General features: G+C 39.5%; 1 protein-coding gene across 4 annotated transcripts in view; it reads right to left on the bottom strand.

Annotated features, from left to right (window-relative positions):
• Positions 1 to 306: 306 nt before the first annotated feature.
• gramd4a (GRAM domain containing 4a) overlaps positions 307 to 22272 on the bottom strand; it is an 87337-nt gene continuing 65371 nt past the window's right edge. For 2 of the 4 annotated variants that reach the window (XM_060903054.1, XM_060903056.1), the window contains exons 12-20: positions 21319 to 21362; positions 20594 to 20703; positions 20334 to 20488; positions 19870 to 19887; positions 11825 to 11969; positions 11647 to 11740; positions 8855 to 8945; positions 7973 to 8041; positions 307 to 3968 (exon numbers count right to left, since the gene is read on the bottom strand). In XM_060903054.1, the coding sequence (XP_060759037.1) occupies positions 3870 to 3968; positions 7973 to 8041; positions 8855 to 8945; positions 11647 to 11740; positions 11825 to 11969; positions 19870 to 19887; positions 20334 to 20488; positions 20594 to 20703; positions 21319 to 21362 (825 nt within the window). In that variant the 3' untranslated portion in view covers positions 307 to 3869. The remainder of the gene's footprint in view (positions 3969 to 7972; positions 8042 to 8854; positions 8946 to 11646; positions 11741 to 11824; positions 11970 to 19869; positions 19888 to 20333; positions 20489 to 20593; positions 20704 to 21318; positions 21363 to 22272) is intronic. The other 2 variants (XM_060903055.1, XM_060903057.1) reach the window with 1 other exon arrangement.

Genomic DNA, 22272 nt, shown 5'->3' with positions numbered 1-22272 from the left:
TTATTTTTTTTTTAACCTGGGCATCTTTGCTGCAGGCGGCACGGTGGTGTAGTGGTTAGCGCTGTCGCCTCACAGCAAGAAGGTCCGGGTTCGAGCCCCGTGGCTGGCGAGGGCCTTTCTGTGCGGAGTTTGCATGTCGTCCGCGTGGGTTTCCTCCGGGTGCTCCGGTTTCCCCCACAGTCCAAAGACATGCAGGTTAGGTTAACTGGTGACTCTAAATTGACCGTAGGTGTGAATGTGAGTGTGAATGGTTGTCTGTGTCTATGTGTCAGCCCTGTGATGACCTGGCGACTTGTCCAGGGTGTACCCCGCCTTTCGCCCGTAGTCAGCTGGGATAGGCTCCAGCTTGCCTGCGACCCTGTAGAACAGGATAAAGCGGCTAGAGATAATGAGAGGAGAGGAGATCTTTGTTGCATCGTGAAGTCATGGAATACAGATTCACGGAAAATAAGAAATATAATCCAAAGCATGGATTGTTTATTCATGGATATGTGATATTTTCCATGAAATATCAATCATAAATTAATAAACATGTAAATACAAGTAAGATATTTTCATTATGAACTTCAGCAGTCCAAACATTGAGTTGTTTTGGACTTCTGAGTTTTTTTTTTTTTAAATCTGTGATGCATCATCCGTATGAAATTGGTAACCAATCTGTAATATACTGAAACGTCTGTGACCAATCTGTAAATTATTAGCATCCGTATTAAAATCCGTAACCACTCATTTTTTTTCGCAGTCCAGTTTCCATTAAATCATGCGCTCTGATTGGCTCGCAAGCGGTCCGGAATCCTACGATCCGGACCCTGGTTATGGACCTTTGTCGACTCGCTCGTTCACAACAACAACAAACATAGTAGCAATTTTTTGTCAACATTTATTTTCGCATTTCTCAGTATAATAGCATTAATTTTACAGCATGGATAGCGATAATGACAGTGTTCACAGCGAAACGGAGTTTCACTACCCTGATGAAGACGAAATAAAAGAAAACATTTCAGGAGAAAGCCGAAAACGAGCTTGTAGCAGGTTTGTTCTAAATATGGTTTCCCTTTCGGGCGCTCTCATTTTCTGTTAGAATTTGGTAAAGAAAAAAAAAAAATTATTTACCAGCTTAAGGTCGGTCCATATCGTGAAATACTGTGACCTCGGCCTTGAAAATACTGACCTCAGACAAGAGGCTTCGGTCAGTATTTTCAAGACCTCGGTCACGGTATTTCACGATACGGACCTCCCAGCTGGTAAATAATATATATATATGTATTTTGCATCCTTTTTTATTCTATTTCCGTAATCTGTGACCTATCTGTATTTTGTCAACCACCGGGGTGTGTCCATGTGCTGTTTTGAAGTCCAAGCTGTACAGTGTGACTCGGAATAATGTGCTACTTGGAAAAACTTCCTGACTATTCCTAAGTTGCATGCATTTATTTCCCTGAGTGACAGGACCAAGCGATATTATAGTTGGGATTATAGTTGTGGTGTGACTGCTCCAGACTGGAACTAAATCCAGGCAGAGGTATAAGTCATAATTGTAGTTATAAGTATAGTTATCGGTGTTGTGGGACCAGGCCCTTATCCTGGTCACAGTCTCCGCCCTCACACACACACACACGGACTGGAGGAAATTTAGAGTAGCCAGTCCACCTCCCTCCATGTTTTTGGTATTTGGGAGAAAACCAGAGAACCCAGAGGAAATCTATGCAGACACTCAGAGAACTCAGAGAAACTGGCTCAGGATCAAACCTGGACGTCTCAAGCTATGAGGTTTGAACGTGTGCGGTCTTACAGTTCAAGGATTAAATCGAGCATAAGGAGATACTAGCGCTTGCCTGTGAGTGAAACACTGTTATTCATCATTGATATCGAGAGGAATGGTACTTTTCAGTCTGAACCTTTCAGTGCCCACAGCTGTGCATTCTTTGCTGCAACCTGTAATCAAAGGAGAGGAGGAGGACGAGAAAGAGACAAATACTCACGATCATCTGGAGATAAATACGTACAGCATTCGAAAAGGTAGAAAATGCCTCATCGCATATCTGAAGGTCAATCAATATTTGTTTGGATTTCATAACAATATTGATGCAGTACGAGTGCTGAGACTTTCTCTGAGTGCCCACAACAGCCTTCAAGAAAGCTTTTGATGTAGACTGTAGTCTCTGTTTAAAAAGCCTGTTGAAAATTCAGACTCAAAACGACAGAAGGCATCACATAACATATGCCAGTGGTTCGTTGAGCTGTTGTTCGTTTCTCGTTCAGTGTCTGCCATTGCTGTTCCTCACTGTAAACTGATCTGTCAATCATCTGAAAAAAACAGGCTGCTCAGATGAATTCCTCATACTCACTGTTCCGTGGCTGAAAATGCAGCCAGGGAGCTCAACATATTGTATTTCACGATGGTTTTGTGAATCCAGACCTCGCCCTGAACTAAAGAGTGGAAGTGTGAAACAGTGGAGAACTCCGAGATCTCAGGCTGGAGTTCTGAGCGGCTTCGGCTTTGTTAGCGCGCCCCCTAAAGACAGGGATGGGTACTGAATAGTCGGAAGGAGACAAGGAGGTGATGGTGTCTGTGTCGTCTGGGGAAGTTTTTCCTTGCCACCGTCGCCACGGGCTTGCTCATTGGGGATAGATTAGGGATAAAATTGGCTCATGTCTTGGGTCATTCAGATTCTGTAAAGCTGCTTTGGGACAATGTCTATTGTTAAAAGCGCTATACAAACAAACAAACTTGACTTGTGTGCAGAAACGCCTCACTACTGGAGAACGACAGAGATGGGAATTTACTTATTTACTAAGATATTAGAGATTCATGTGCGGTAGGTATTTCTCTTATTATTATAATAACTATTCAGTTAATATAACTCTATAACTCCATTGACAACATCGTTATTAGTCGAGTTTTCAGCATCTTTAGAGAAACTACAGCTTAGCTTTAATAAGATCTCGATCCAGATTTTCCATCTGTAGTTACAAAACTACATTATTTTGTAAACTACAAAACATTATTACTTTTAATGACTACTATTGGTACTTTGCATAGGGTGATTTTAATACTTGTGTCTACACATTGTAGAGTTATTCTTCGATACATGATGCAACTCCTCTAAACAGCTTAGATGATGTTTGAATGTGCTACGATTAAAGACAGCTGTTCGGTGCTGTTTCGATAAAATAATTGCGATGACTTTCTTTCGAGCAGATCCGATCCAATTCGATCATTTGATTAGTCAGTAACTGAAATATCGTTCATTTTATTAGCTATTATCAAAATAAATAACTATGAAGAAAGGCAGTTAATACACGTCACATTTGAAAGTACACCGTTTCCCGACAGTGCTGTGCAGCAGGAGTAATCCGATTTTGCTTCAAAGCCACCTGTAGCACACTGTTAATCAGTGATGGGTTAAATGTGCTTGCGCGAGTGTGTTTGTGCTTGCAGCGTAACGATGTAAAGGAACACAAACGGGCTTCATCAGTCATCTGTGAGCATGTTAGTGGCCATCGTGCATGCTCTCCTGACAGGCAGTACAAAGCAAAGCCTTGACAAATAAACACACAATCAAGTGTTGAGAATCACAGGTACCACAGAGGTCTATATGCAGGTCTACACTCTGCTCCTCAGCGAGTGTGTCATTTAGGCAGGCGAGGAGGTCCGGCCCCCCCTGAGCCGTCAGTGTGAAAATCTCTCCACAGGAATGTGTTGCTGTTTGCTCTCAACCATCACATTGAGATCATCTAGCCACAGCCAACCTAACTGATCAGTTCCAGCCTGCTCAATCAGACAGCAACGAGACAGGAGAGAGAGAGAGAGAGAGAGAGAGACAGAGAGAGAGAAGTGGACGTTTCTCTGGAGGGTTCATGATGCGCTAGGTCTCGTGGCAGCCTGTGGTCACAATCTTCATGTACTGAGTGAAGATCGCCTCGAACGCCTCGTCTCTGTGGATCATGGCACCGAACACCAACGGCTGGAAGACGGAACACACATGTGAACCAAGGCTGAGGGAATCATTTTAAGCATCATTTTATAGCCCTCTGCTATCTGACAGGTGAACGGAAACTGAAATGAAAACACCGACAAGACTTCCCCTTCCAAATAAGCTGAGTTACAAACTCAACTCTGTCAGTTGAAACTATACGTCTCTAAAGGGCATGAGCAGTTCACCTTTAGGTCGGGGCAGGGCTAATTTTGAGGCCTGAAAAATCTAAAGAGAAGCTTAAAGGAACAGTCCACCGTACTTCCATAATGAAATATGCTCTTATCTGAATTGAGACGAGCTGCTCCGTACCTCTCCGAGCTTTGCGCGACCTCCCAGTCAGTCAGACGTGCTGTCACTCCTGTTAGCAATGTAGCTAGGCTCAGCATGGCCAATGGTATTTTTTGGGGCTGTAGTTAGATGCGACCAAACTCTTCCGCGTTTTTCCTGTTTACATAGGTTTATATGACCAGTGACATGAAACAAGTTCAGTTACACAAATTGAAACGTAGCGATTTTCTATGCTATGGAAAGTCCGCACTATAATGACAGGCGTACTAACACCTTCTGCGTGCTTCGACAGCGCATTGATATCTGAGCTCCGTATCAATGCGCTGCCGAAGCGCGCAGAAGATGTTAGTACGCCTGTCATTATAGTGCGGACTTTCCATAGCATAGAAAATTGCTACGTTTCAATTTGTATAACTGAACTTGTTTCATATCACTGGTCATATAAACCTATGTAAACAGGAAAAACGCGGAAGAGTTTGGTCGCATCTAACTACAGCCCCAAAAAATACCATTGGCCATACTGAGCCTAGCTACATTGCTAACAGGAGTGACAGCGCGTCTGACTGCGTCTGACTGACTGGGAGGTCGCGCAAAGCTTGGACAGGTACGGAGCAGCTCGTCTCAATTCAGATAAGAGCATATTTCATTATGGAAGTACGGTGGACTGTTCCTTTAAAAATAAGAAACTAGACAAATTTACTGGATGTCAATGTCGCGAGTTAGAGTTCTTCGAAGGTATCTCTAAAATTTCACAAGTATAACAAGACGCTTTTAAACTTCACATTTAACCGATTCATCTGAGAACAAATCATAACGCTGCACAGTTCTGTGCTTTACCTCCTCTAACACTCCTGATTCAACCCATTACTTAATTCTTCACTGAAGGTGAAGTGAATATCAGCGAATAATAACCAAGACAAAGTCGAATCGGCTATAATCCATGTACAGTGGTGCTTGAAAGTTTGTGAACCCTTTAGAATTTTCTATATTTCTGCATAAATATAACCTAAAACAACATCAGATTTTCACACAAGTCCTAAAAGTAGATAAAGAGAACCCAGTTAAACAAATGAGACAAAAATATTATACTTAGTCATTTATTTATTGAGGAAAATGATCCAATATTACATATCTGTGAGTGGCAAAAGTATGTGAACCTTTGCTTTCAGTATCTGGTGTGACCCCCTTGTGCAGCAATAGCTGCAACTAAATGTTTCCGGTAACTGTTGATCAGTCCTGCACACCGGCTTGGAGGAATTTTAGCCCATTCCTCCGTACAGAACAGCTTCAACTCTGGGATGTTGATGGGTTTCCTCACATGAACGGCTCGCTTCAGGTCCTTCCACAACATTTCGATTGGATTAAGGTCAGGACTTTGACTTGGCCATTCCAAAACATTAACTTTATTCTTCTTTAACCATTCTTTGGTAGAACGACTTGTGTGCTTAGGGTCGTTGTCTTGCTGCATGACCCACCTTCTCTTGAGATTCAGTTCATGGACAGATGTCCTGACATTTTCCTTTAGAATTCGCTGGTATAATTCAGAATTCATTGTTCCATCAATGATGGGAAGCCGTCCTCTCCCAGATGCAGCAAAACAGGCCCAAACCATGATACTACCACCACCATGTTTCACAGATGGGATAAGGTTCTTATGCTGGAATGCAGGGTTTTCCTTTCTCCAAATATAACACTTCTCATTTAAACCAAAAAGTTCTATTTTGGTCTCATCCATCCACAAAACATTTTTCCAATAGCCTTCTGGCTTGTCCACGTGATCTTTAGCAAACTGCAGATGAGCAGCAATGTTCTTTTCAGAGAGCAGTGGCTTTCTCCTTGCAACTCTGCCATGCACACCATTGTTGTTCAGTGTTCTCCTGATGGTGGACTCATGAACATTAGCCAATGTGAGAGAGGCCTTCAGTTGCTTAGAAGTTACCCTGGGGTCCTCGCCGACTATTACACGCCTTGCTCTTGGAGTGATCTTTGTTGGTCGACCACTCCTGGGGAGGGTAACAATGGTCTTGAATTTCCTCCATTTGTACACAATCTGTCTGACTGTGGATTGGTGGAGTCCAAACTCTTTAGAGATGGTTTTGTAACCTTTTCCAGCCTGATGAGCTGGAAATGCTTTTTCTGAGGTCCTCAGAAATCTTTTGTTCGTGCCATGATACACTTCCACAAACATGTGTTGTGAAGATCAGACTTTGATAGATCCCTGTTCTTTAAATAAAACAGGGTGCCCACTCACACCTGATTGTCGTCCCATTGATTGAAAACACCTGACTCTAATTTCACATTCAAATGAACTGCTAATCCTAGAGGTTCACATACTTTTGCCACTCACAGATATGTAATATTGGATCATTTTCCTCAATAAATAAATGACCAAGTATAATATTTTTGTCTCATTTGTTTAACTGGGTTCTCTTTATCTACTTTTAGGACTTGTGTGAAAATCTGATGATGTTTTGGGTCATATTTATGCAGAAATACAGAAAATTCTAAAGGGTTCACAAACTTTCAAGCGCCACTGTATGACGAGATTGAGTGGAATAACTGTTGTTATATCCGCATTCACTGGATTTTGAGAAACAGAGCATTATTTTTATCAAATTCGATAAGTAAAAACTTTCTAAAACGTCTGACAAAATCATTTCCGCTTAGGATGTAAACAAACCAGCGAAATGACAGTACCATTTTGTGAAAAGTGCTATAATAATAAATAATAACAATAATTTTTGAAAAATAAAAAAGGTATGTTCTTACCATCAAATACTTTTATTCCATATTTAGTTGTTTTTTTTTTTTTTTTTTGCATTTTTTTTAGGGGGTTTTGGTTTCAAGTAGAGTTTTTATCTCATCCTCAGTTGGTTCAGCAACACGCTCCACCATTGTTTTTCTTCTTCTTTAGGGTTTTTTTTGGCGGTTGGCAAGCCAACTTAAAGGTGCATTACCGCCACCAACCGGGCTGGAGTGTGGAAAAGCCGATATTGGGGAAAAAACCTATATTCTTTTAGCTATTTCTGTTTCTTTTAAATACTTGATAACAAAGTGAGATATCTGACTTGATGCACTCCACCATTTTGTTTTTCTCTACTCACGGTATATGAGCTGATATCCTAGTCGTAGAGTAGCCAATCAGAGGGTGCGATTGCTCATATCCAGTGAATGTGGATAGAATAATCATCAATATTCACTGAGCCTGAGGCGGATAACTGTTTTCGTATAAATGCACAGGTGATATTTAAAAAAAATTAAAGTCTTATTAAAATATTTTTTATTTCAAACTTCAAAAGTGGCATGCAAATATAATAACGGCACGACGGCGCAACGCAGACTTGTCACTTATCTATGCCGAGTCATATAAAATGCTGTTTTGAAACAGATAAAATAAATCCCAGTTCCAGCTTACCTTTGAATAGTATTAGACCAAACTTCATAGCATCTTTAGTGCTTTTAGGAACAGCATTTTTTTTTTTTCATAATTTGTAATTCTTCCTCACTTATGGTGACAGAGCTATTGGCCAACATTTTGCTGAGTCGCTCGAGGTGATTATCGAGAAATAATCAGAATTTCTCGACCAATCAGTGCACAAATTTCTTTAAATCACCTCTGTATTTATACTAAATACTAAAGCCTGTTATCTGAAAAAAGTCATATCACACATATATCCTTTTCCTAAGTAAAAGCCATTGCTTACCTTCTGTGTTGAGGGTGTGGCAATAGAGATTCCCATTCCTGACCCAGGTAAAACAGACAAGACCTTATACTACAGAAAACAGAAATTTAGGGAAAAAAATGGTCAAACTCACATTCACAGCCTCACATCTGAACTGAGAATGCGAATATACAGTATGTAAGACCTTGTTTACACTTGGTTTTAAATTATGTCTTGGGCGAATGGATCGCAAATGGACAGCGCTAAATACAAGTATACTGTACACAACCACCAAGACACGTTCACTCACACCACCTGCTGAAGTGGTCTGGGATGCATTTGACCACAAATCTTTTGTAGTGTAAACACTAATGTGTCTTGATGCATCCTTGATAAAGACATAACAGGAAAATACGTCATCAGTGCAGGACGTGGTGGCTGTTTCGGTGAAAGCACGCCAATGTTCGGAAAAAATGAGCAGGAGCCCTGATGTACCTGGCTGGAATGCAAGAAAATAATGACGTAACGTTGTAGGTTTAACGTTTTTAACATAACTGTACACAGGGCCCTTTGACCTTCTAATAGAGGTGATATATGCACTAACAAAGTCTGAACACAAGCGGTCAGCTGGACACCAGTGTAAATGGTGATGTGTCTCGGCTGTCCACTTGCGATCCGATCATCCAAGACACATTTTTTTTTTTTAAAAGATATTTTTTGGGCTTTTTTCACCTTTATTGGATAGGACAGTGTAGAGACAGGAAACGAGCAGGAGAGAGAGAGACGGGGAGGGACCGGGAAATGACCTCGGGCCGGACCCGAACCCGGGTCCCCGGTGCGGCGCCCCATCCACCTGAGCCACGACGCCCCCATCCAAGACACATTTTAAAACCAAGTGTAAACGGCCTAAATGTCCTCGGTTACCTTTTGGATATCTGTGACGTCCACAAGCTTGATGACTTTGTTCTTTTTGGAGGAGCCTGATCTGGAACTGGAGCTCTCAAAACACAAGTAGCTGAGGAGGAAATATTGCATTAAAGATAGAACTCTCAGGTTCGGAGCAGTAATCAGTAGGAATGCACCAAATATAACCCCTTAGGATAGGTAGTTATTACTGTTAATACCAAGAAGAATGAGGTAATTTTATTGAAACAAACAAACAGTACCAGTTAAAAGTTTGGACACACTTTCTAATTCAATGGGTTTTCTTCATTTTTATGAATTAAAAGTCATGTCATGTCTTAAAGTAATGACGGATGTCGTTTCTCTTTACTTAGCTGAGCGGTTCTTGACATAATATGGATTACTACATTTGTGGAATAGGGCTATTTACTGTATTTTTATTAATTACTATTTAATGTTTGACCTCAAACGCATTAAGAAGATAAGAAATTGCACTAATTAACTTGTGACGAGGCACCTGTTAACTGAAAAAGCATTCATGAAGCTGGTTAAGATAACGGATACCGGACTTACAGTGGTGCTTGAAAGTTTGTGAACCCTTTAGAATTTTCTATATTTCTGCATAAATATGACCTAAAACATCATCAGATTTTCACACAAGTCCTAAAAGTACATAAAGAGAACCCAGTTAAACTAATGAGACAAAAATATTACACTTGATCATTTATTTATTGAGGAAAATGGTCCAATATTACATATCTGTGAGTGGCAAAAGTATGTGAACCTCTAGGATTAGCAGTTAATTTGAAGGTGAAATTAGAGTCAGGTGTTTTCAATCAATGGGATGACAATCAGGTGTGAGTGGGCACCCTGTTTTATTTAAAGAACAGGGATCTATCAAAGTCTGATCTTCACAACACGTTTGTGGAAGTGTATCATGGCACGAACAAAGGAGATTTCTGAGGACCTCAGAAAAAGCGTTGTTGATGCTCATCAGGCTGGAAAAGGTTACAAAACCATCTCTAAAGAGTTTGGACTCCACCAATCCACAGTCAGACAGATTGTGTACAAATGGAGGAAATTCAAGACCATTGTTACCCTCCCCAGGAGTGGTCGACCAACAAAGATCACTCCAAGAGCAAGGTGTGTAATAGTCGGCGAGGTCACAAAGGACCCCAGGGTAACTTCTAAGCAACTGAAGACCTCTCTCACATTGGCTAATGTTCATGAGTCCACCATCAGGAGAACACTGAACAACAATGGTGTGCATGGCAGGGTTGCAAGGAGAAAGCCACTGCTCTCCAAAAAGAACATTGCTGCTCATCTGCAGTTTGCTAAAGATCACGTGGACAAGCCAGAAGGCTATTGGAAAAATGTTTTGTGGACGAATGAGACCAGAATATAACTTTTTGGTTTAAATGAGAAGCGTTATGTTTGGAGAAAGCAAAAAACACTGCATTCTAGCATAAGAACCTTATTCCATCTGTGAAACATGGTGGTGGTAGTATCATGGTTTGGGCCTGTTTTGCTGCATCTGGGAGAGGACTGCTTCCCATCATTGATGGAACAATGAATTCAGAATTATACCAGCGAATTCTAAAGGAAAATGTCAGGACATCTGTCCATGAACTGAATCTCAAGAGAAGGTGGGTCATGCAGCAAGACAACGACCCTAAGCACACAAGTCGTTCTACCAAAGAATGGTTAAAGAAGAATAAAGTTAATGTTTTGGAATGGCCAAGTCAAAGTCCTGACCATAATCCAATCAAAATATTGTGGAAGGACCTGAAGCGAGCAGTTCATGTGAGGAAACCCACCAACATCCCAGAGTTGAAGCTATTCTGTACGGAGGAATGGGCTAAAATTCCTCCAAGCCGGTGTACAGGACTGATCAACAGTTACCGGAAATGTTTAGTTGCAGTTATTACTGCACAAGGTGGTCACACCAGATATTGAAAGTAAAAGTTCACATACTTTTGCTACTCACAGATATGTAATATTGGATCGTTTTCCTCAATAAATAAATGACCAAGTATAATATTTTTGTCTCATTTGTGTAACTGGGTTCTCTTTATCTACTTTTAGGACTTGTGCGAACATCTGATGATGTTTTAGGTCATATTTATGCAGAAATATAGAAAGTTCTAAAGGTTTCACAAACTTTCAAGCACCACTGTATATAGCGCTGGAATCATCCTTTCTTACAGCTGAATTACGAAGGACACAGCTCAACATGGCCGAGTTGAAGACATACAAAGGCGCCGCTGGCAGCCACCATACTACTCATGCTCAGATATTCACACCTATGGGGAATTCAGAGTGGCTAGTTAATCTAACTGCATGTCTTTGGACTGTTGGGGAAACCGGAGCACCCGGAGGAAACCCACGCAGACACAGGGAGAACATGCAAACTCCACACAGAAAGGCCCCCGTTGGCTACTGGGCTCGAACCCAGGACCTTCTTGCTGTGAAGCGACAGTGCTAAACCGTCATCAAGGTAAACGGTGGCTACTTTGAAGAATCTAAAATATGAAACGTATTTTGCTTTTAACACTTTTTTTAAACACATAATTCCATATCTGTTCCAAATGTTATTTCATAGTTTCAACATCTTCAGTATTGTTCTACAATGTAGAAAATAGTCCAAAAAACCTATGAATGAGGAGGGGTGTACAAACTTCTCACTGGTACTGTAGATACAAGTGAAAATTTCAATTGTAAACACTTGTATTTACGCAATGTATTTACATCATATAGTAAATATTTAATATATTTGGGGGGGGGGGGGGGGTTAATGAGGAAAGTCTTCTTACTTTTCAGTAACGTAGAGCAGACCGTTGCGAATGTAGTCAGTGGGCATTTTCCGGTCCCGATTGATCAAACAACACCTCCATCCGTTCTCACACACTGTGTAATCACAAACACTGACAATTATTTCAAATAACAGGTATAGAGTGGAAACAGAATTGGCAATCCTTTTCTTTAGCGTACCAGGGAGAGGCCTTTCTATCTCTGGCAAGTTGAAGATCTCATAGAAGGCTCCTCTCTTGGTGGTGTGTGAGCGGCTACTGTCGTCCTCTCTGCTCATTCCTGAGGGAATGGTTGCTAAGCTACTCCGCGACACCACCGGTGGGATCTGTGCACAAACCCCCCCCCACAAAGAATTCAACCCCAGAAACAGAAATGGCATTTTATTTTGCATCCACAGCGTCCTCTGTATTATTATTTTTTTAATTGTAACCATGCTGCACAAAACAAGTCTCCTGAAAAATGCTTGACGTTTTTGCACAGACTCTTTATCAAGAAGACATAGTTCTGAATGTTAATGTGTTTAGTAATTGGGTGAATTCATGTGGGTGAGACGTGTGTTCCAGTCAGTGTAGCACACTACCGTTCACCCAGTAGATGTACGCTACAGTCAAGTCCAAAATTACTGGCACCCTTCAAGAGAATATGCAAAAGTGACTGTACAATATGGATATTACAGACACTGATTAACATTTTCACTTAAACAAATGGAAGAACTTCAGACCTTTACCATTCTCACGAGAACTTCTTTTTCTTTTTTTCCAATCTTGGTAGAAGAGGTACAATCCTGTTATTCACTTCGAGAGAGGACAATAATTTGGAAATGTATCGATCAGAAACAGAAATATGCAGTGTCTCTGTGTTTAAGCTATAAATATACCTCACTGCAAATGTTATTCAGTTTATATATTCATATATTAATGAAGGGTGCCGATAATTATGGAGTTGATTCATATGAGTGTTAGTCAGTATGCTGATGATTTAACACTAATTATTGGATTGAGGTCAGTGGTTATGCCTTTCACTGCTACACAGCACACAATCAGGCTCTCTACTCTATTCAATTTCTATTCTCTCTCTAAAATCTAAAGGGGCATTTCCTACATGAGAAAAGGAATATAATAAGCCTAGTCAACTCTATACATGTCTAATAGGACATGTAAATCTAAGGTCAACATTTCACTAGTTATAGGTAATAACAGATACTTGAACGATTCCCTCTGTGCAGTATTACAGGGATATATTTTCTGGATAAGGAGTCACTCCAAAGCAGTGTTGTAGTCGAGTCACTAAACCTCGAGTCCGAGTCCAGTCTCGAGTCCCCAGTGTTCAAGCTTGAGTCATTAAAAGAAATTTCGAGTCGAGTCCGAGAACAAGACTCCAACCGCACCATTTGATGGTGGCTGTTTTAGCACCATTAACATTAGTTTGTTCCTGAATATGGCGTATGAACAGGTGAATGTGCTTCTCTTTGTCAGGGAGTGTGAAGTATTCTGTCAGAGATGGTTGGGAGACGGATGTGGGTCAGTCCATGAAATGATGTTACTTTTCATTGGTCCGGGTTTACATAATCATTTCATCTTTAATTTCCATGATTTAAAGAAATATTTAGCAGATTATCCATAAATATTGTTTGAATAAATAAAAAAATGAAGTTTTCTTCTGAAATAAAGAAATGTGAAACATTTTCTTCCCCTGTGACTGGACACGGATGACACGTTTTTTGAGACATGGAATATTTGCTGACTTTGAGCTTAAGTAAACCTTCATTACTTTCTGAGAATTTCAATAAAATTAGGTTCATGGTACTTGCAATTTAGTTTTACACTCACATAATAAAGTTAAGAAGGTTCTATAAACTATTTAGCTTCGAATTCATCCACTAAAAATAGGTTGTGAACGTAACATTGTGGTGTCCTGCCGTGTTACGTTAGAAACCAGGCTTATAAAAAATGATAAAACGAGTTGAAATCATGATTGATGTTTTTAATATAAAGAAGAATATACTATAAAACGATGTAGGTAGAAAGAAATTTAAACAAACGGCAATAAAAGAAATTATCGATGTTTTTTCTCACATCCTAACTTAGCGTCCACTCACTTCCTGGTTCGTTCACAACCTGCGAGACCTATTTACTCAATCTAGGTCAGCTGAACTGACGCGAGATAACTTCTCGCGGGATCTCACACACCACAACACGTGCTCTAGAGAAGTGCAGATATAAGTGTGACTAAGTAAAGTAATGAATTCAATAATCTCATTTACCCCATATAGGATGAAACTGTTTCCTGTTAATGACTGTTGTTATTGTTCAAATCTTAGAGATTTTATGAAGTTTGTGAAATACCGTATTGGCCCGAATATAAGACGACCCTGAATGTAAGACGACCCCCCCTTTTCCAAGTTCATCTTTGGGGAAGAAGTTTTTTGAAGACCAAATGTTCATTCATATAAAGCGTATTTATTTCAAAATTCTGTTTAAAATTAGAGGCTTTTGTTTTTCACGTTTAAATAGAGGTCATTTCAGTCTCATTTCCGTGAACACTTTTCATAGAAGTAAAAAAAGAGGCTAAACTGCAGGCTACTAGACAAGCCAAATTAAAACATTTAAATTGCATTAATTCAACAAATTTGTCAGGTTTAGATTGAAAGTTCATAAACTTCAGAATGTCAATGCATTAACTTCCCATAGCCTACGGGCATATGGAATAAATTTGCAGAACAGTGCAAATGCTTTAAACAATGCATTAAACAATACATTAAGGTTTACAATAATAAACAACTGAAACTATGGAAAAGGTAGTTTGCTAAATTACAGCTACTCAGCACAGAGATCCTCAGCCTCACTTTGCTCACTCTCACTGTCCTCACTTTCACTTTCGTTTTTGGCGGCATTTTGTCTAGTCCGCGAATTTAAGACGACCCCCCTTTTTAAGAGCTATTTTTTACAACAAAAACACCGTCTTATATTCGAGCCAATACGGTACTGGTATTTCATATTTTCAGTGTTTATGATGTTGAACTAATATTTCTAATGAATTCTTATTCAGTGTTAATGTTTAAAGTAAGCAAATAAAAGCAAAAAATTGATTTTATCAATATTTTTCCTTTATTTTTAAAAGCTTGTTCGTGTCCTTGTTACATTAGCAACCGGGTAAATATTTATGGATTTTATCATACATTGTAGAGCAGGAGTTATCTTAACAACTATGTTATATTTTCTTATATGGTCAATGCTTCATGGAAATAAAAGTTGTTTTCAGTTGTAAATTGTTTTAAGTGACTCCCTCTATGTCACATTTTGGTAACCCCATTTCATGGACTGACCCATGTAAGTGCAGAAGGTGTGTTTATTAATACAAGTGAAGACGGTAAACAATCCAGAACAGCAGGCAAAATCATAAAACAGTGAAACAGGCAACAGGTCGAGCGAGGCACAAACAGGCTATCGTAGACTCGGCAGAATCAGAGACGAGAAACAGGGATCAGGAAACCAAACAAGAAAATAAGGCTCTGTAATGTGTCAGCAATGCAACTCAATACTTCGCAAAGTAAGTGTGTTTTCACAATTTTTATATAGGCATGCTTATTGCGCCTTAATCCTGTGCAGGTGCGAGTCGTTTATGGCGCACGCGAGAGTCCGCTTGGTGCACGCGCCAAGGTGTGCAGGTGTGACACTCTTGCACAAAATTAGTACAAAAATGAATGTAGATATAAATATCTTATGCCAAATTATTATGGCATGTTACAAAAAATAAAGAAAAAAATCGGAGTCCTCGTCTCCAATTTACGAGTCCAAATGCAGTTAATGCACGAGTCCAAGTCTGAGTCCAAGTCATCAGTGATCGAGTCCAAGTCAAGTCACGAGTCCTTAAAATTAGCGCACGAGTCGGACTCGAGTATTAAAAGCCTGCTCCAAAGTATAAAACAAATGCCTTTAAATTCAGGTTCAGAAAATTCACTTCATTATTACACATTCTGTCAATAAAATGTCAGTCAGAAAAACAGTCACTGTAAACAGGGAAACAAACCGTTATGATGTGCACCATCACCATCCAGCCAATCAGAACTAGGCAGCTTCTGTACTCGCCAGGTTGCAAAGTTTAATACTGAACCCTTGTATTTAACAATTTAGCACCAATTAAAGGTAATATGTTGCATCCAAAAAAAAAAAAAACTGTTCAAAATATATTAACACAAAACAGAAGAAAAGTGTTAATCAGGTAAATATAAAGGAAACGCTTCAAAAGATCTGTTTACATCTCTATGCATTAGAGTGTGAATATGCAGTGAATATCGAATATGAAACTACATTTACTGCTGTAATAATGTGTCATTTTGAGAAACTTTCTGATCAATCAAAGATTCCACGATTTTTTCACGATTATTCTTCCAGTTGGTTCTTAAGAATATTTTGCAAGTTACTGAACAGAGCAACAAAACTAATTCCCCTTTTGATGAAAAGACAGCTCAACAAGGAAATATAATCTCATAGAAAAATAGAACACTTAAAGCTTGGGCCAAAGTAATTTTTCATGCAAAATTTAACAAAGTGCACTTCCCAACAAAATGTTCACAATTATTTCTATAATGAAAACAATTAAGCATGGATACCAGATTTAAAAAAGTTAAATAAAAATCAGCTACATCGCTTCTACTACAGTGTCTTGCAAAAGTATTCATCCCCCTTGGTGTTTGTCCTGTTTTGCCGCATTACAAGCTGGAATTAAAATGGATTTTTGGGGGGTTAGCACTATTTGATTTACACAACATGTCTACCACTTGCAAAAAAGTTGTTTTATTCTGACACAAACAAAAATTAAGATTAAAATTTGAGGAAAAAAAAAAAAAAGAGAGAGACTTGCAGCTGTAATTGCAGTAAAAGGTGGCTCTACAAAGTCCTGACTTGGGGGGGATACTTACGCACACTCCAGATTTCTGTTTTTTTTTTTCATTTTAATTATTGTTTATATCACAATAAAACAACAATTTGCACCTTTAAAGTGGTAGGCATGTTGTGTAAATCAAATGGTACTAAATCCGCCCAAAATCCATTTTAATTCCAGCTTGTAATGCGACAAAACAGGACAAACACCAAGGGGGATGAATACTTTTGCAAGACACTGTAATGTCTTCAGTATGTAAAAGTGCAATAAATGAAAAGGTGATTGGTAGGAAAGTGAGTATTTAATTATGTTTAAATACTGAATGTGTTAGCTGAGCTGGTTTACGCTTTTATGTAACTTTTTTAAAATAAGCGATTTGTGATTTGTTTTGGGATTGTTGTTTTTTTGTACTTCTCTCAGTATTTGTATACAGATTAGGAATGGCGGTTGTCTGAAAAATATTTGCTACACAGTAAATCATAACGAGATTTGACTACTTGGAGAAGTCGCTTAAACCCCTCGCTTTAGACTGCGTTCATGGTTGTTCTATCCTTGGCCAGGAAAAATTCATATATCTTTCCGGCACCTGCTTGTTTTCTCTTAAGAAGTACGCTGTTCACATTTGAAGTTGTTGTGTTTATTCAAGTGCTGTTTCAGGTTGTGATGCTGTTCACATGTGCTCACTGTGTTACAGCGGTGCTTGAAAGTTTGTGAACACTTTAGAATTTTCTATATTTCTGCATAAATATGACCTAAAACATCATCAGATTTTCACACAAGTCCTAAAAGTAGATAAAGAGAACCCAGTTACACAGATGAGACAAAAATATTATACTTGGTCATTTATTTATTGAGAAAAATGATCCAATATTACATATCTGTGAGTGGCAAAAGTATGTGAACCTCTAGGATTAGCAGTTAATTTGAAGGTGAAATTCGAGTCAGGTGTTTTCAATCAATGGGACGACAATCAGGTGTGAGTGGGCACCCTGTTTTATTTAAAGAACAGGGATCTATCAAAGTCTGATCTTCACAACACATGTTTGTGGAAGTGTATCATGGCACGAACAAAGGAGATTTCTGAGGATCTCAGAAAAAGCGTTGTTGATGCTTATCAGGCTGGAAAAGGTTACAAAACCATCTCTAAAGAGTTTGGACTCCACCAATCCACAGTCAGACAGATTGTGTACAAATGGAGGAAATTCAAGACCATTGTTACCCTCCCCAGGAGTGGTCGACCAACAAAGATCACTCCAAGAGCAAGGCGTGTAATAGTCGGCGAGGTCACAAAGGACCCCAGGGTAACTTCTAAGCAACTGAAGGCCTCTCTCACATTGGCTAATGTTAATGTTCATGAGTCCACCATCAGGAGAACACTGAACAACAATGGTGTGCATGGCAGCGTTGCAAGGAGAAAGCCACTGCTCTCCAAAAAGAACATTGCTGCTCGTCTGCAGTTTGCTGAAGATCACGTGGACAAGCCAGAAAACTATTGGAAAAATGTTTTGTGGACGAATGAGACCAAAATAGAACTTTTTGGTTTAAATGAGAAGCGTTATGTTTGGAGAAAGGAAAACACTGTATTCCAGCATAAGAACCTTATCCCATCTGTGAAACATGGTGGTGGTAGTATCATGGTTTGGGCCTGTTTTGCTGCATCTGGGCCAGGACAACTTGCCATCATTGATGGAACAATGAATTCTGAATTATACCAGTGAATTCTAAAGGAAAATGTCAGGACATCTGTCCATGAACTGAATCTCAAGAGAAGGTGGGTCATGCAGCAAGACAGCGACCCTAAGCACACAAGTCGTTCAATCAAAGAATGTTTAAAGAAGAATAAAGTTAATGTTTTGGAATGGCCAAGTCAAAGTCCTGACCTTAATCCAATCGAAATGTTGTGGAAAGACCTGAAGCGAGCAGTTCATGTGAGGAAACCCACCAACATCCCAGAGTTGAAGCTGTTCTGTACGGAGGAACGGGCTAAAATTCCTCCAAGCCGGTGTGCAGGACTGATCAACAGTTACCGGAAACGTTTAGTTGCAGTTATTGCTGCACAAGGGGGTCACACCAGATACTGAAAGCAAAGGTTCACATACTTTTGCCACAGATGTGTAATATTGGATCATTTTCCTCAATAAATAAATGACCAAGTATAATATTTTTGTCTCATTTTTTAAACTGGGTTCTCTTTATCTACTTTTAGGACTTGTGTGAAACTCTGATGTTGTTTTAGGTCATATTTATGCAGAAATATAGAAAATTCTAAGGGGTTCACAAACTTTCAAGCACCACTGTATATGGATTTTGGATGCTTTCTTGGTCAAACAAATTTTTCGTGTTTCCTTGACGTGCCAAATGTTCCTCTGCATATTTTGCAAACGACTGCAATGCTGCTACATAAACTGAGGAGAAAACGTAAGCTAACGAACTGCCTACTCTTGGTTGTTCTGGGTTTGTTCGTGTTGTCCGTCAGCTACACTACTGAACAGAGTAATGTCTGGTTCATAAAACAACTTGAGGTGCAATGTCTGAGCACTTTCATCGCAGCTGACAAAATGTGTGTAGTATCAAGGTATAGTAGTATGCACGATCTCTCTGTAAAAACAAATCCTGGAGGTCATCTTAATCATTCACGTTCTATCGCCAACCTCTTCGATTGGTTTCAGGTTTTCAGTTGGTATAAACAGGAATCAGCAAATTTAATACTTTCCCTTCTGTCATATTCATTTGCACATGCATTCACTGTTGAATAAATCTATTTGCATTGGCTCTGCCATATATTTCACACTTTCAGCTAGAAACGCATATTGATTAAGACAAACATGCAAAGCCGATGTTATTTTGCTCATTTGAAAGACACAATCTTCCATTTCATTTTCTGTAAAGGATGTTATCAGGCTTGCACGTGCCCCTAACATTTAAAAAAAAAAAAAAAGACTGAGAAAGTGTTTACAATTAGGCTAATGCAAAGTTTATACTAAAAAACGGTCTTGCAGTCTCGAAAATTCTAGCACATACCTACATATGAGCTTCATATACAGGAGGCTGTCTGTGAAAATGGACCCAAAATGCCTTGGATATTATGAAGTAACTTTGAATCATGAAATGTAGCAAAACTGTAATATTATACGTTTGTTTTTAAAAGACCAACGATGAATAGAAGCTGATAATGAGGCATTGTGATCCATTTGTGCACAAACACCAATCATGACACAAGGTGTGTGTCCATTTAAAACACATTCGCTCGCACAGACAGGTAAAAAGGAAGGTGATCTTGTGGTATCACACACGCACGCACACGCACGCACGCACTAGCAAGGTCACACCAGCATCCCTACCTTCTCACACCCAGACAGCTGAGAGAGAGAGAGAGAAAGAGAGAGCACAGAAGAGTAGTGTGACACACAAACTCAGAGCTACACCGCAGGATGGAGGATACAGTCAGTGTCTCTTCATGATGATCTCACACACACACACACACACACACTCATTCATTTATTAACTGTAGCATTTAAAGTCACCCAAACATATTTGGAAGATATTCTACCTGCACTATTAATGCCAAAAATTGGTGTGTGGTGACTGTTTATGAATTTATGAATATTTTTACAAGAATTTCATCATAATTTTCTTTAATGCTGACTTTGACTTTAACTAGATTCCTGTTTCAGCATTCTCCAGTGTGCAGTACTTTAGAAGTGTTACAAAGCAAACAGGATCGTGATAGTTACTGTTACTCCGAAAAACAGAGTACACACTTTTTTTATTCTCAGAACGGAGTGTGAGGTTTTGGGGCTCATACCCGTCTGGACATGGTGGCGTTGCTGCGCTCTTTAAGCTGGGGGTCCGTGGGCAGGTTATTCCACACGATGTGCGGTGTGTCATACTTGTCCCTCAGCTTGGGACAGCTCTTAAACAGGAAGTCGATGATGAAGAATTTGATGCCTGCATACAGCCCTGTCAGAGGAAACCGTGTATATATCGACTTATCAAATGCTTACATGACTGTGTGTGTGAACAGTATGAAGGAAGGAGGGAGAAAGAGAATGTGTATGTACTTACCCAGAATAAAGCCCATGAGTTTGTAGGGCAGGACGCAGGAGGAGATAAAGGCCACCCACAAACCAATGTACAGCTTCTGAGTGATCTCAGGCTGCACCCACATGAACAGACTGCAACACACACACACACACACATCACCCACAGAAAAACTTCATATCCTTCCTATTTCCACAAGCATGCGAAGGCTGAAAATGTTGCAGATGTATGTTTTTCTGTAACATTCTTAAAAATATGCCACAGAGATGAATTAACATAATGTGACCCGATATTCTCTGCATGACAATTTTGTAATTTATTCCTCTCGTACTGTGTAATTTCATCTTGTAAACACATTTACGAGACAACAGAGAAATAAGACTGAAATGATATCCTGTGCATGCATATTAATAATTCTCTGTAACAGAAACGGCCTTTAAACACTAAAAGATGTGCTCTTTGGTGACAACTAAAACCCAACCGTTGCTACACCCAGCCTGTTATTCCCCTTGTACCCCTTCCTTCAATAAGGAGAACCTCCGCTTCCCTGCTTTACTCCCAAAAACATTCTGGTGACTGCTTTACAGTTTAACTCTTCATTGTACAAGTTTTTAGTTAATAAAAAAAAAAAGGGAATAAAATATGATGAGTAATTCTAAAATGGTAAACAGTAGTGCAGTGTTGTGTACACTGTCATAACAGTAACTACCTACTGGAAGGCCGTATCATCATGTGTACCTGTTACTTACTTTTTGATTTTCTCCAAAACGTCTGCCATCTTTCCAAAAAGATTCTGTGAAAATCCAAACCACATGAGGAATGAGCATATGGGAACTGTCATTGTGCTTTCAGGTGAAAACACATTTAGCTTCAAGTGCACTCAAAAATATCTGTTCAAAAGTTATTCCACAATTACTTATAATAATAATAATGACGGCGTAGCTCACTCCGGCCCCGTCTAGTCCAGAAGGAACGATCTAAAGTGGGCCACCTTGCACAATACATGTTGCAAGCTATATACACTATATACAATCTATATATAGAAGCTATATACACCCTAGGAATACCGACCTATTTGCCAGAAAGAATCCAAAACGGCGAGGAATTGACCGAGAAGAAGTGATTTTTGTTGAACTGCTCATTAAGGCTTAATTAGTCCATAACTTCATTAACCCCTTCAATGCCCTTGGACGAATCACGTATGTCATGAAATCTTTTACTGCTGTGCCTTATGACGTACACTACTCATCATAAACACCTCCTTTTATGTACCTTACATGGTACGTTACCATGAGTTGGCCTAGTGGTTAGTGTGTCCGCCTCTTGATTGGGAGATTGCAAGTTCTATTCACAGTCAGGTCATACCAAAGACCATCATAAAAATGGTACCCAGTTACTTGGAATGCATAGACCCTTAGTGTACACTGTGTTTTCAAGTACTAGTAATTCATTGTTATGGACAGGTTCTCATTGACAAGACCCATTGTCTTGTTTTTTTTTTAATGTTTTTGATTACTAAAGTTATTTTTACTCTACAACAGTGTTTTTTGTGATTTTTCTATACAAATATTAAAAATATAAAGTTCTAGGGGCATCGTGGATAAGGCACCATACCATAAATCCGGGGACCCGGGTTCAATTCCGACCTGAGGTCATTTCCCGATCCCTCCCCGTCTCTCTCTCTTGCTCATTTCCTGTCTCTA

This window comes from Neoarius graeffei, chromosome 21 (genome assembly GCF_027579695.1).
Source record: "Neoarius graeffei isolate fNeoGra1 chromosome 21, fNeoGra1.pri, whole genome shotgun sequence".
NCBI lineage: Eukaryota > Metazoa > Chordata > Actinopteri > Siluriformes > Ariidae > Neoarius > Neoarius graeffei.
The sequence above is the reverse complement of the archived record's forward strand: the minus strand, read 5'-3'. Positions and strand labels throughout refer to the sequence as shown.